This window comes from Grampus griseus, assembly GCF_964374135.1.
Source record: "Grampus griseus genome assembly, chromosome: 3".
Lineage (NCBI taxonomy): Eukaryota > Metazoa > Chordata > Mammalia > Artiodactyla > Delphinidae > Grampus > Grampus griseus.
Window position 1 is genome coordinate 104,854,117 of NC_139019.1, and position 13,846 is coordinate 104,867,962.

Consider the following 13,846-nt stretch of genomic DNA (forward strand, 5'->3'; position numbering starts at 1 on the left):
TGGACGACCCGGGCTGGTTCATCGTCATCCCCGCGGGCGGCCACGGCACAGAGTAAGTGAGCTACACCCGGTAACAAGGGTTCCATTCTCGCGTACGGAGGTTGCGGCGTGGAAAGTTGGGCAGCCCTGCTGGAGAATGCTCCTAGAGCTGGGCAGCACCCAGCCCTGCGGGCAGGAGGATCTTTGGCCCCAAGTACTCCAGCAGGTTAAATTTGCGGCCACTGGTCGGGGCTCCGGGCGAGCGAGACGGGGCGGGGCGCGGGGCGGGGCGGCGCGCGGCCGACGTGGCAGCGCAGGGAAGTGCACCTACGGTGGCCATCTTGGAGGCGGGGGCGTGAGCGCCGAGCGGTTTCCTGCATCTTGCTTCTCCTCGTAGTCGTAGTCCTACAGCTCAGCTTCCGTAGTTCCCGCTTTTCACTGCCACGCAGACACTCTCTCAGGCCTGCAGGTGAGCGTCAGCCTGGCAGTAACGCGGGTGCGTGCGGGCGGCCGGACGGGACGCGGGCTCCCAAACCGGTGCCCAGGGCCGCCGTGGTGCGAGGTGGGCGGGCCGGCAGGCGCCCCGAGAGCGAGGGTAGTTTGGGAGTTACGCCGTCGTGCAGTCCGGGCGCGGGCCGTGGGTGCATGCAGGGTTCAGGGTGCGCTTCAAGAGGCAAGCTGTTCTCGCCGCGGCTTACACGGTGGGTGCGGCCCGGGGGTCTTATCCGGCACTTTGCTCCAGTTCCGGGACCGGCGCCGGCGCCCCGGGTTGTTTGGCTCCACCTTCCACCGCGCTGGCCGGAGGCGAGATAAGGAGGCAGGAGCCCATTGACCTTAGCTCGGCCCGGCCCGGCCTGGAGACGTGGCAGAGCTTGGGGGGAGGCCGCTACCGCCTGGGAGACTCCTAGGTCAACAAACGGGGACGGGCAATGGAGACTCCTTTCCCGTGGGTTCCCCCATCGGTGCCTAGCGCCGCTCCAGAGGGCTTTTGGACTGTGCTGTCTCTTTGTTCGTTCCTGGGAACTGCTTCGGGAAAGTTTGCCGGATAGCCTGTTCTGTAGATTGGCAGAATTTGTCCAATCCAAGAGAGTTTTTGTCATTCCAAGTAGTTATTTTAAAAGACAACATGTAGATTTCTGCGAACGTGACGCATTTTGGCATTCCAGTCTTTTCCCTGTACAGCTGCTATTTTGTCAGTGAACGTTTATGGAAGTTATTTTGGGATAAGAAGTGGGAATGCAGAGACAAAACTCAGACCTTCCTGTAGCAGTGCTCACTAAAGGGTAGTAGAGATTATCTTTTGAACCGGTAATCAACAATAATAATCGCTTTTAACAAGCTTTTACATTTATCAAACCTTTTCTTGTATCTTTATAAGTAACCACCTACTTTCTTTAACTGAAGAACCAAGACACAAGCAAATTGGAAGATCAGGGTCGGTCCAGAGACTGAGGACTCAATTTTCCAAGCCATTTCCATCACTTTTTTTCCATCACTTTTTGTTTAATGCTGATACATTAATATCCTTTTTGTGTCGAGAATGAGCACTAGAACCTTTACCAACTCTGACATTTTGCTGTTACTTTTATCACAAGAGCTTTTCTTTAGTAAAAGGTATGTTTATGCATCCAAAATTTACCCAATATTGTCATTAAGCCAATTCTCAAATAGTGTGGCTTTTAAAGACAGAAAGAAATTGACCAATTATTCCATTTTATGGGTTGTATTCATTGTACAGGTTCTTTTGCAAATGCATTAATTAATATTTATCTTTAAATATGATTTCTACTAATTACTGTGAGAATTGGTAGCATCTGTAGGAGGAAGATGAATAACCAGTAGAAAAATGAGATGAAGAAAAGAGGTAGCTTTATCAGGGGGTGATAAAGTCCCCAGAAGGCCATTCTGTCCCTGATTATCTTTGTCTGTAGGTATTGAATGAAAGGATTTTGCTTCCCTGGATACGTGTTTTCTACTTACTGCCATAGATCTTTCCTCTACATTCACAACAGAACTTTTTGAAAGTGTTGTACACATTTGCTTCACCTCACACCTCAGTCCAGCTGAAATTGGCTTCTATCCCCACTCCTTCTATGGAAACGGCTCTCACTAGGTTTTATCTCCAGTTTGGCAAATCTATTGACTTTTTCATATATCATCCTATTTGTCTTTTCTGTAGCATTTGATACTGTTGCCCATTCCTACCTTGAAACACGCTTCTCTGGCTTTTGGACACCACAGCCTCCTGGTTTTCTTCCTATCTTTCTGGTCTTTCATTCTTCTCTGCAGGCTTTTTTTTTTCTCCTGGGCTCTTCTTCAAGGGTTCGTTGGGCCATCTTCTTTTTTCTCCTGGTCTTCTCATAGAATCTCTTTTCAGCACATGGCTTTAGAGACTATCAGTAAACAGTTGAAGCCCGCATTTATGTGGTTGCTGAGCTGCAGACCAAGTCACCGGTACTTGGACGTTTCAAGGAGCTTGAACTTAGCAGGTCCAGTATTAAATACTGCATAATCCCTCCTCTCCCAGGATGTCAGACATACACCTTGACCTCCTCCAGTGATCCCTGTCTCACTGAATGGCACCACCATCTCTCCAGTTGTGCAAGTCATGCCTCTCCCCCTCCTGGACCCCATATCCAGTCAGTCACTGAGTGTTAACCACCTAAACATTTCTTGAGTCTATCCACTCTCTCCATCTCCACTATCATCACCTTAGTCTGGGGCCAGATAACTCTTTTTTGTGGAGGCATCCTGTGCATTGTAGGATTTTTCGCAGTATCCCCAGCCTTTACCTACTAGATACCAGTAATACCCCCTAGTTCTGACAACCAAATTTGTCTCCAGACATTGCCAAATGACCCTTGCGGGGGAGAGGGGCAGAATCACCCTCCTCCACTCCCCATTTGAGAATCACTAACCTAGGATGTTATTTGAACTACTTCTATATCCTTCTTAATGGTCTCTCTGCATCTACTCTGACTGCCCTAAGGCACAAACTGCATACTGTGGTCAGAGGAATTTTTCCAAAACCCAAATATGAATGGCCAAAAGCTGGAATCAGCCTAAATGTCCTTCAACAAATAAATGGATAAGCAAACAGTGGTACAACTATAAAATGGAATACTCTTCAGCAATAAAGAACCAACCATTGATATATCCAGCAATTTGGATGGATCTTAAGAGCATTCTGTGGAGTGAAAAAAGCCAATCTCAAAAAGTTGTGTGCTGTATGATTCTATTTACATAACATTCATGAAATGAGAAAATGGTAGAGAACAGTCGGTTGCCAGAGTTTATCGTTGATGAGAGGGTGTGACCAAGGAGCAGCATGTGGGAGTTTCGTTGGGGTGATGGAACAGTTCTGTGTCCTGACTGTGGTGGTAGCTACATGAGTCAGTGCATATGATGAAACTTCATAGAACTACACACACACACACACACACACACACACACACACACACACACACACGTGAATGTAAAAACAGGTGAAATCCAAATAAGGTCTGTAGTTCAGTTACTCGCATTGTGCCAGTGTTAATTTCCTGGGTTTTATCACCGTAGTCTAGTTACGTAGGATGCCATCATTGGCAGAAACTGGGTTTAAGGTACTCATGAAGTCTGCTCTATTTTGGCATCTTCTTGTGAATCTGAAATTTCTTCAAAAAAGTGAAAAGACCCAATGTGTCATTCCCAGTTTGAATGCCCCACAGTGACTTTCTGTTCTTAAAAGACCCAACTCTTTAATTTGGCGTATACGTGTCAGCGCAGTCTGAGTTCCTCTCCATGTCTCCGGTCCTCATTATTCCTTTCTGCTGCATGCGTTTTCTTGAATGTGTCAATGTCCCTCAACCTTCCAGGGCCTTTATACCTTCTCTATATTCACTTTTTCTGGCATGTGCCCTCTTTAGCTCCTTTCCCTTGCCTAATTAAATTCTGATCGTCCCTCAGATCTCAGCTTATATGTGACTTCCTTGAGGAACCCTTTTCTGTCCGCAAGTCAAAACCGTATTCCCAGCGAGCAGAATTGTTCTTGCTCTCAGAGCACATCATTCAGGCTATAGTTCATTGTTATGTTGCTGTCATTGTTTGACTGTCTCCCGGACCGGACTATAAGTATCCCGTTTGTTTTGCTTACACTGTATTTCCAGAGGCATCAGTACAGTGCTTGGCAAGTGGTTGACCGTTACTGAATATTTGTTAAATGAGTAAAAACTTCAAAAACTTATTTGGTAGGTTTAGAAGTTTTGATTTTATACTTGAGGCAGGCTTGAAAATTTGTAATTTTTAAGGAAGTTTTCCCACATTTTGTAACCCATTTTTGACTGTTAGGTCAAAATGCTATCTAGTGGCATTTTTACTACAGTTAAATTTTCTAAAATCCAAGACATATCATTTAGCCATTATGGGGCACATTTAGAGTGTAAACTAAGAAAACCTGGGAATCGAGCACAGTAAAAAATTTTTTTTTTTTACTGTTAACAGGAGTAGCCCTCATACACTGCTTAATGAGAGAGGAAGTGTTTCAAGAATACTTTAAATAACTTATTTTTATTTTAAAAGTAATAGTGACTGGAATCTAGATATAAATCTACCATGCATCCATGTGGCAGAAATTAAATTAGTTAATTTACTATTTGAAATATATTGGGTAATTAATTACTTAGTTAACGTAAAATTATTTCTCAGTAATGGATTAGGTGTGTGAAAATGTCTCAGATTGTTTGCACGCTAAATATTCTCACAGACTATTAGGAATTTTGACAAACCCTTCACCTGGAGATAAGTGGCATTATAAACAGTAAAGACAGACATCTGTCTGTTGATTATTTTAAAAAACTATTCTCTAACTATACAAGGTTTAAAAATATAGTTTTTATTACTGTGTAATATTTATTATATTTTTACAGTTTTACCGTAATTGAAGAAAAATGATGGAAGAGAGTGGAATAGAGACAACACCACCTGGGACTCCTCCACCAAGTTCAGCAGGACTGGCTGTCGCTGCCACAGCGGCACAGCCATCTTCCCCCCCAGCCCCTTTAGGTACGTGCAGTTGTCTAGCATCAGTATGTTTTGAGGTTAGTCAAGATACTGTTATCTTTTCTCAGAGTCAATTAAAAAAAGCATAGAGGCATACCTCAGAGATACTGTGAGTTCAGTTCCAGACCAGTACAATAAAGTGAATACTGCAATAAAGTGAGTCACATGAATTTTTTTGTTTCCCAGTGCATATAAAAACTATGGTTACACTATACTGTAGTCTGTTAAGTGTGCAATATATTATGTCAAAAAAAAGAATGTACGTACCTTAAGTAAAAACTTTGCTAAAGTATTGCTTAAAAATGCTGATCATCATCTGAGCTTTTAGCGAGTTGTCATCTTTTTGCATTAGTAACATCAAAGATCACAGATCACCATAACAAATATAATAATAATGAAAAAGTTTGAAATGTGAGAGTTACCAAAATGTCACACAGAGACACGAAGAACAAATGCTGTTGGGAAAAATGGTGCTGATAGACTTGCTTCACACAAGGGTTGCCACAACCCTTCAATTTGTAAAGCGGAGCAAAATAAAATGAGGTGTGCCTGTATATTAAAAATTCTGTAATCTTTGCCAGGATGAAGGGAGATAGCCTTTTTTAATTTAAGCCCAAAGACAGAAAACATATATGTTTTGCTTTATTCTGACTTCCGTTTTTTATGTTCATACTGACTAGAAATCTTCTTTGTTATGACAGAGACATCCTAAAAAGTATGTGTTAGCTTTGTCTAATGTTCTGTGACTTTGTGGTGATTAACCTTCTGACCAAAGTTTGAGCCTTAAATTGTGAGGTTTTATGCTCATATCAGCAGGGATGAAAAACGGCTTTATTTTATTAAAAGCACATCAAAACAAACAAAAACACAAAGGTCTGCAATACCATAACTTAATTTTACATATCTGCTGCTTTTACTGATGGGAGTTGAAAGTCATTTGCACTCAGTCATAGTCATATAGTTCACATCACACATTTAAAAATAACTCTTGGGATAGGGTCTGTTAAATTTTAAAATTTTCCAAGAAGACAGTAATGAGACACTTTGAAAACTAAGTGAAAAACATTTCACTGACGCACTTTTTCCTGCCTTCCTTTTTCTAGCTGCGGCCAGCGCTTTCTCTTCTCCAAGCGTGTCCTCTGTGCAGCCCCCGCCGCCACACACTTTCTCCACCCCTCAGCAGTCCCTGCCTCCTGTGAGGCCTTCGCCACCCTTGCCCTTTGTGCCTCCTTCACCGGTTCCTTCTGGTCCTCCACTCATTACCTCTTTACCACCTCATGTTTCTCCACCAACTGCTGCTGCCTTCAGTAACCCTCCTTTATCCCACTTCCCACCTTCCACTTCTGCCCCAAACACTCTCTTATCTGCCCCTGCTTCGGGTCCTCCTACATCAGGGTTCTCTGTCGGCTCAGCCTATGACATTACACGAGGACATGCAGGAAGAGCTCCCCAGACACCCCTGATGCCGTCTTTTTCTGCACCTCCGGTGACAGGTAATTCTCTCTCTCACTGATACTTTGAAACAAGTGGTTATGGTGAATGTTTTATTTTTTTTTTAAAACAGCTTTATTAAGGTATAATTCACATACAATTCAGCCCTTTCATGTGTACAGTTTAATAGTTGTTACTGTATTTATCGAATTGTGCAGCCATCACCAAAATCAATTTTAGAACCTTTTAATCAGCCCCAAAGAAACCCCATACCTATTAGCTGTCACGCCCTACTTCCTCCCAATCCTCATGGCCCTCAGAACCACTAATCTACTTTCTGTTTCTATGAATTTGCTTATTTTGAACAGTTCATATAAATGGACTCATAATATGTGTCTTTTGTGACTTAGTGTAACATTTTCAAGATTCATCCATGTTGTAGCGAACTTCCCTTTTAAGACTGAATAATATTCCATTGTATGGATATACCACGTTGTGTTTATGCATTTCATCAGTTGATAAACTGTTGGGTTGTTTGCACTTTTTGCCTATTGTGAATACTGATTCTATGAACCTTTGTGTGCAAGGTTTTATGTGAACATGTTTTCCTTTCTCTTGGGTTTATACCTAGGTGCAGAATTGCTGACTTTTTTTTTTCCTGGAGGGTTTTTTTTTTTAACTGAAGTATAGTTGCTTTATAACATTGTGTTAGTTTCAGGTGTACAGCATAGTTATTCAGTTATACATATATCTATATTCTTTTTCAGATTCTTTTCCATTATAGGTTATTACAAGATATTGAGTAGAGTTCCTTGTGCTATACAGTAGGTCCTTGTTGTTTATCTGTTTTATATATAGTAGTGTGTATCTGTTAATCCCAAACTCCTAATTTACCCACCTTCTTCTCCTTTGATAACCATAAGGTTTTTTTGTATGTCTGTGAGTCTATTTCTGTTCTGTAAATAAGTTCATTTGCACCATTTTTTAGATTCCACATATAAGTGATACCATATGATACTTGTCTTTGTCTGACTTACTTCACTTAGTATGATAATCTCTAGGTACATCCATGTTGCTGCAAATGGCAGTATTTCATTCTTTTTTATGGCTGAGTAACGTTCCATTGTATATGTGTGTGTATATATATATATATATATATCCATTCATTTGTCGATGGACATTCAGGTTGCTTCCATGTCTTGGCTGTTGTAAATAGTGCTGTGCTGTGAACACTGGGGTGCATGTCAGAATTGCTGACTTTTGAACAACTACCAGACTATTTTCCAAAGCAGCTGCACCATTTTACTTTCTCACCAGCAGTGTATGAGGGGTCCTGTTACTGTGCATGAATGTTTCATTCCCTTTTCCTTGATCTCCAGAGCTTCCTGTTTTCATTTAAATTATTAAAATAAAGCTGATGTTACTTAATATATGATTTTTATATGATATAAAACTTAGTACATGATTAGTATGTGGAATGTCAAACAGAATTCGAAACTTTTGTCCTAACATTTTGTGCAGTTATAGAGAAACATCAAGGTGAAGTCTGAGAGTTTTTTTAAAAGCTTTACTTAAAAAATTATTAGGACTGAATGGTCCAGGGAGTAGTTTTATTTAGCCAGGTAAAAGTTCAAAAACAAATAAGTGTATGTGCCATGAGTTGGTGGAATTGGACTATTTTATTTTCTAGGTCAGTTACACCTACTTTTTCGACTTCCCAGGAATGGTTATTGGAAATCAATATCAAAACTTCATCCTGTCATATTCTGCCTATTGTTTCTCATTTTAGGAAAAGAAACAATTCTGTTGTGATTTTATAATCCAACTTGGCTTGTCTACCTTAACAAATAAAAATTTTTCGAGAGTACAAGTATGACACCCATGTGTATGTGAATTTTTTTTTGAGTTAAAATAGGGTATGTGGATATGTTTACTAATTTTTACATGCTTTTTTTATGATGGGCTTGAGTGCTCATATCAGCTATTTTTATGCTTTAAAGAGATTCAAACTGTAGCTGTCTGCATCCAAGTGCTCATAGGGCAAACATGAAGTACTTTTGGATGTATATTTTCTGTCCATTTTCAGGGCACTTGGTGTAAGCTTATGAAGAGGGAAAGGAATTTCTTCTTTGGAATTTTGTGTATTTTATAAAGGTTTAGGTGATTCTTTGAGCTCATATCTCAGTGTTGAAATGCCTGAGTATATAGTTACATTATTAAAGCTGTTTTGAACTACTCATCTCATATGTTGTATCTTCTTTTTATAGGAAATAGTTTATGGAATAAATTACATATATTGACATTTTTGCCATTAACTAGGTATTTTGCCAACTCCCATTACTCAGCAAGCTGGTTTGACGTCTCTGGCACAGGGAACTGGAACCACATCAGCCATAACTTTTCCAGAGCAGCAAGAAGATCCTAGAATTGGTAGAGGGCAGGATGGAGCATCTGCTGGTGGACTCTGGGGTTTTATTAAGGTAAGGGGTGTTTACTTTAAAAATCACGTTTAATTTTTTAATTATAAAACTAACAGATATTCATTAGAGAAAATTTTGAAAATACAAAGAGGTGTAAAATACAAAGAGGAAAAATTAAAATACCTTTTATTCTTATTACACTTTTTCTATAGTTCCTCTGTCTTTTGGATGCGCCTATCTATGTAAATCTATCTCTTTTTTAGTGAAAAGCAAACTGGAATAGTGACACATGGACACAATTTTGTGTCTTTTGTTTGTCTACCTAGCGTGTATCATGAACATCTTCCCAGCTATAATTCTTCAGGCTACCTTGCCCAACATGTCATTGCATTTATTTCCCATGTTTTATTTCACTTACCTGTTATTGGCATTTTCTAATTGTAATTCTTATTAATTAAATTATGATGAGCACTCTTGTATGCCAATCTTTATGTGCATCTCTGTTTTATCAGAGTTAATTCTTGGTAAATGTCAGTGTGGACATTTTAAAAATTACTGATACATATTGCTCTCCAGGAAGGTTATACCAAGATACACTGTCATAACATCATTCATTTGCCAGCAGTGATTTTATTAATTGAAATGTAGTATTTTCTAATTTGATAGGCAAAAAAATAATACCTTGTTTAAATTTGCATTTCTTTGTTACTCAATTTGAACTTTATTTAATGTGATTTTTGGCCATTTGTATTTTTATTTCGTGAAGTCTATATTCATGTTCTTTGCTCAGTTTTGAATTGGGATGATTTTCTTTTTTAATGAATTGATAAGAACTCTTAATGTAAGAAGAATATTTTATTATATGCTATCATATGTTGCAGTAGCCTCCATTTTTATCTTACATTTCAACTTTATTATGCTTTATTGACACAAAGCCTTCTAAATTTTGGGGAGTCATTTCTATCAACTTTTTTTCAATTTTTTTAAATGTTAAAAATCACATTTACCTACTATATTATATGATAATTTTTTTTATGATTTCTTCTAATTTTCTTGTGGTTTCATTCTTTTTACTTACCAAGTTGATATAGCTGATACTTACTTTACTATATTATATGAGGTAGAAATCAAACTTAATTTTTTTCCAACCACTTAATCGACTGTTCCAAAATCATATCCCAGTGATTTGATATGTTACCTTTACCTTAGTTACTAAATTGTGTGTTAACCTCAGTTTCTGCACTCTGTATTTTATTTCACTGCTTTGCCTGTCCTTGCAACAGTACCACAATATTTTAATTATTGTAACTGTTTATTTATTACACTAATATTTATTGAAAGCCTACTCTGTGCTGAGGTGGGGATGAGTATTCTTAGATGAGTCAGATAGAAAAGTCAGTTCTGAGTCTCTGCATTCATAAAGGCAGATCAGCATTTGGTTGTGTAAGTTTGCTGTTTTCAAAATTTTTCTTTGCTGGTCTTTTCTATTTATTTTTCTTAATGAATTTTAGAATCGCTTTGTCAAGTTCCCCTCAATATTCTGAGGGTTTGGCTGCAATTTAATTACATGTTAAACATATTTTTAAATTGGTAGCTGGTTAAACTGATTTACAGTGTTTGAGTTTTATGTATCAGAAAGATGGCATTTTTCTAAGCTTGCTTCTTTATATCACTTTGTGCTTTTTAAAGGTCTTCTTTATGTAGAGACTGTCACTTCTTTTCCTCGTTAAGAGCATGTGTCAGCATGTCAGTTACCAGTTGTAATACTCAGTTCAACCCTACAGATCTTGTAAATAACTCTTCTAATATTCAGCATAAGATGGGTGGACAGTCTTAAATATCAGTGTTATGAACTCATCTGTTTTTCTGAATCTCCTTAGTTTAGTAGTAGGTTGGGACAGGTGGAATCATGGCCTGTTAGCCAGATGCCATCTCTAAGTCTCTTTGACTGTGGAAGAAGCATAGATGGAAGGAAATACTCAGATCTGGTTCCTTCTGTCTAATAGTGTGGTTTTAGGAATTCAGAGGACTAGGTCTGGCTTTATTAAAAGGGAGAATTTGGGAACAAAACAAATAGGAAGTAGGAAAAAAGAAACTTTCATAGAACAGAGTATTATATATTAAGGTAATCAGTAACTCTGGGAAATAAAGATAAGAAATGTTTTTACTGTTTTTATTTTTATATTAGGGAACAAAATATGAGTCTTCAGAGACATCCAATTGCAATCTTTATTTGGGACCTTGATGGACAAGTTTTGCCTAGTCTTTTATATAGATAAATAAATAGTAATGAAATGAAATAAAAATATAGGTATACATAGAAATGAAATAAACATATATACATACACACATACATATATATGCAGTAAACATACTTCCGAGGCCAGTGTTGCTCGAAGTGGGGTCAGTAGATTGCTGTCAATCTATGATGAGATGAGAAGAGAAATTGAGAGGAAGCATTTTGAAATTTCATAGCAATTTGACATTGCCATAACCTTAGTTTTCTTACATTTTACAAAAGTATAGGTCTGCAATGCATTGGAAACTTAAAAAAAATTTTTTTTTTCCTCACCATCCGGTAATCATGGTGTTCTTTGCTTAGAATGAGTATTTACATGTGAATTTGTTCTGTGCAGGGTGTGGCTGGGAACCCTATGGTGAAATCTGTGCTTGATAAAACAAAACATTCAGTAGAAAGTATGATTACAACGCTGGACCCTGGCATGGCTCCATATATCAGTATGTACATAAAATAGAGCAGCATCTGCCGTATAAAGTATGTGCTCATGTCAGCCACTGAGTGTAATCCCACAGGTCTTGTAATTAGTGAAAATCCTCCTATATTCTTACATTGATTGTCAGTCTTGGTTTTGATACTTTTAATTCATCTTTTTCTTAGTCACCATTAAATAAATTTTGAAAACTTCCCAGAATGAACTTTGGAGGAGTAAAAATAATTTGAATTATTAGTATACTTACTGATTTTAATTATGAATATGGTTAGTGTTGCTTTATATGAATTTTACCATTCATTGTTGACATTTGAAGTGTTGCTTTGTTCATATTTGGTTTTGACATTTCTCCAGTTATCTATTTTAATTAAATGTGTTTATGTGTAACTCAGGAATAACATTTTTATAGGCTGTTAATCTATTTACTAATAATATGTCATTACTAGATTTGTTGGGAAAGCTACTTTAATCACCTTTGAACCCTCATTACCAAGAATCCTCCAGACGGTTAACTGGAGGATAAATTTTTTATGTACATATCCAGTAAGTGAAATAACATAATCTTTTAGCAGGATTTGTGACCAATTATTAGTAATTCTGTTGAAGATAACAATTTAGTGGCCAAAGCTATGCACCAGGTACTTGAACAGAGATTCTCAGTAGCAATAAAAAGTCAGTAGCTTTCATAAGTCTTGAGTCTGTTGGTAATTGTCTAGTAAATGTCAAAGGGCAAGACCTAATAATGATAAGTACCATTTATTAAATGCTTGATCTGCCAGATACTAATTCCCATAAGAGCTCTGCACGCTAGGTGTTATTTTTCTCAAGTTTTAGATGAGGAACTTGTGTTCAGAGAGCTTTATTATTATCCTAGGTTACACGACGTGGTGGAGCTAACACTTAGCTTCTTTGCTTCCCTTTAAGTGGAAAATTGAATCAAAGAATTAACTCAGCTGAATTGTTCTCTGTGTTTGTAATTGCAAGTGTTTAGAAATTGGACCCTACCATATATACTGATTTCATATATTCATAATAATCAAGTTTGACATAATTAATGCAGTATATATTTTCTTCTCTTCACAAGCTCTTATTTTTAGTGAGAAAAAGAAAGGAATTAATATTTTTGGAGCTCTTGTTGTTTTAATGGGTACTGTGTTAGATGGTGAAATCAATTACCTTATTTAATCCTTAGAGCGAGCCCTGTGAGGTGGCAGGAACTTTTCTGTGAGGAAACAAGCTCAGTGACTTCCCCAAGGTACCGAAGCTAGTAAGTGATAAAATCAGGACTCAAACCAAAGACTTTTCTCAGGCCAGTACTCTGCATGACCTCCAGAAAAAGGAAAATAAAACGGGGAGAGAAAGATACAAAATAAAATTTCTATTATTAGAAGATATAATAGCATATAATCTTCATCACCTATAAAAAGCAGTAATACTGAGTGTGAAAAAGCTATTGACAGGCAGCAAAAACGAGACCATTTGGATCTAACAAAACTCTAGTAAAACTTACCATGTTTTTATATAAATATTTTAGAAATCACCATAACAATTTCAAATGTATCAAGAAAGCACAAGAACTATTAGAAATGGACTTTAACACAGTTTCAACATTTTTTTGATTAGCTCTCCCTTTATAATCATTAAAAGTGGCATGAGTCATGACAAAAAACCGAAAAGCTTTTTGAGCTGAAGCCTAATGGAACAGTACTTAGCTAGATACGGTTAAGAGATATGTCCCACGTGGAGGAAAAAAAAAAGAAAAACATATAGTCTTCCTCTTCTTTCCTATGGTAACCCTTGCTTTTAGGTTTTAATAATTTAAGAAATTCCAGTAAAGATGGGATCTGTGGAACATTGTTTCAATCAGGAAAAAAGAAATCCATAATAAAAAGCCCAGATATTTGGAAAATATTTTCAGCTGTTCCAAAAGATACTTAACTGAGGAAAAGCATTGTTTCTAGGGCAAAATATTTCACAGTACAAACAGCTTTCTTGAGAAATCTCAGAGTAAGATGCTATTAGATGACAGGGTGAAATGTGTCTGCTTGCATCAGGCAGTGTAGTGAAAAGATACAGACCTAGATCTGAGTCCTGACATCATTGCTAAGTAGCTGTGTTACCTTGGGTGAGACCTTATCAGCCTCAGTTTCCTCAGCCAATAAAAAGGTAATCTATAGCTTGCATTGTTTTGCCAGGTTAAGAGTAATTATGTAATAAAATGTTAGTGCATGGTAGTAATTATGA

At 37.9% G+C, this 13,846-nt stretch overlaps 1 protein-coding gene across 2 annotated transcripts in view; it reads left to right on the plus strand.

The window, feature by feature from the left end:
- The first annotated feature begins 321 nt into the window (after positions 1-321).
- The window catches only part of PRRC1 (proline rich coiled-coil 1), a 43,572-nt gene continuing 30,047 nt past the window's right edge, over positions 322-13,846 (plus strand). Inside the window, exons 1-5 of one of the 2 annotated variants that reach the window (XM_082650766.1) lie at positions 322-448; positions 4,887-5,022; positions 6,123-6,512; positions 8,770-8,930; positions 11,507-11,609. In XM_082650766.1, coding sequence (XP_082506892.1) covers positions 4,908-5,022; positions 6,123-6,512; positions 8,770-8,930; positions 11,507-11,609 — 769 coding nt within the window. In that variant the 5' untranslated portion in view covers positions 322-448; positions 4,887-4,907. The remainder of the gene's footprint in view (positions 449-4,886; positions 5,023-6,122; positions 6,513-8,769; positions 8,931-11,506; positions 11,610-13,846) is intronic. The other variant, XM_082650767.1, reaches the window with a different exon arrangement.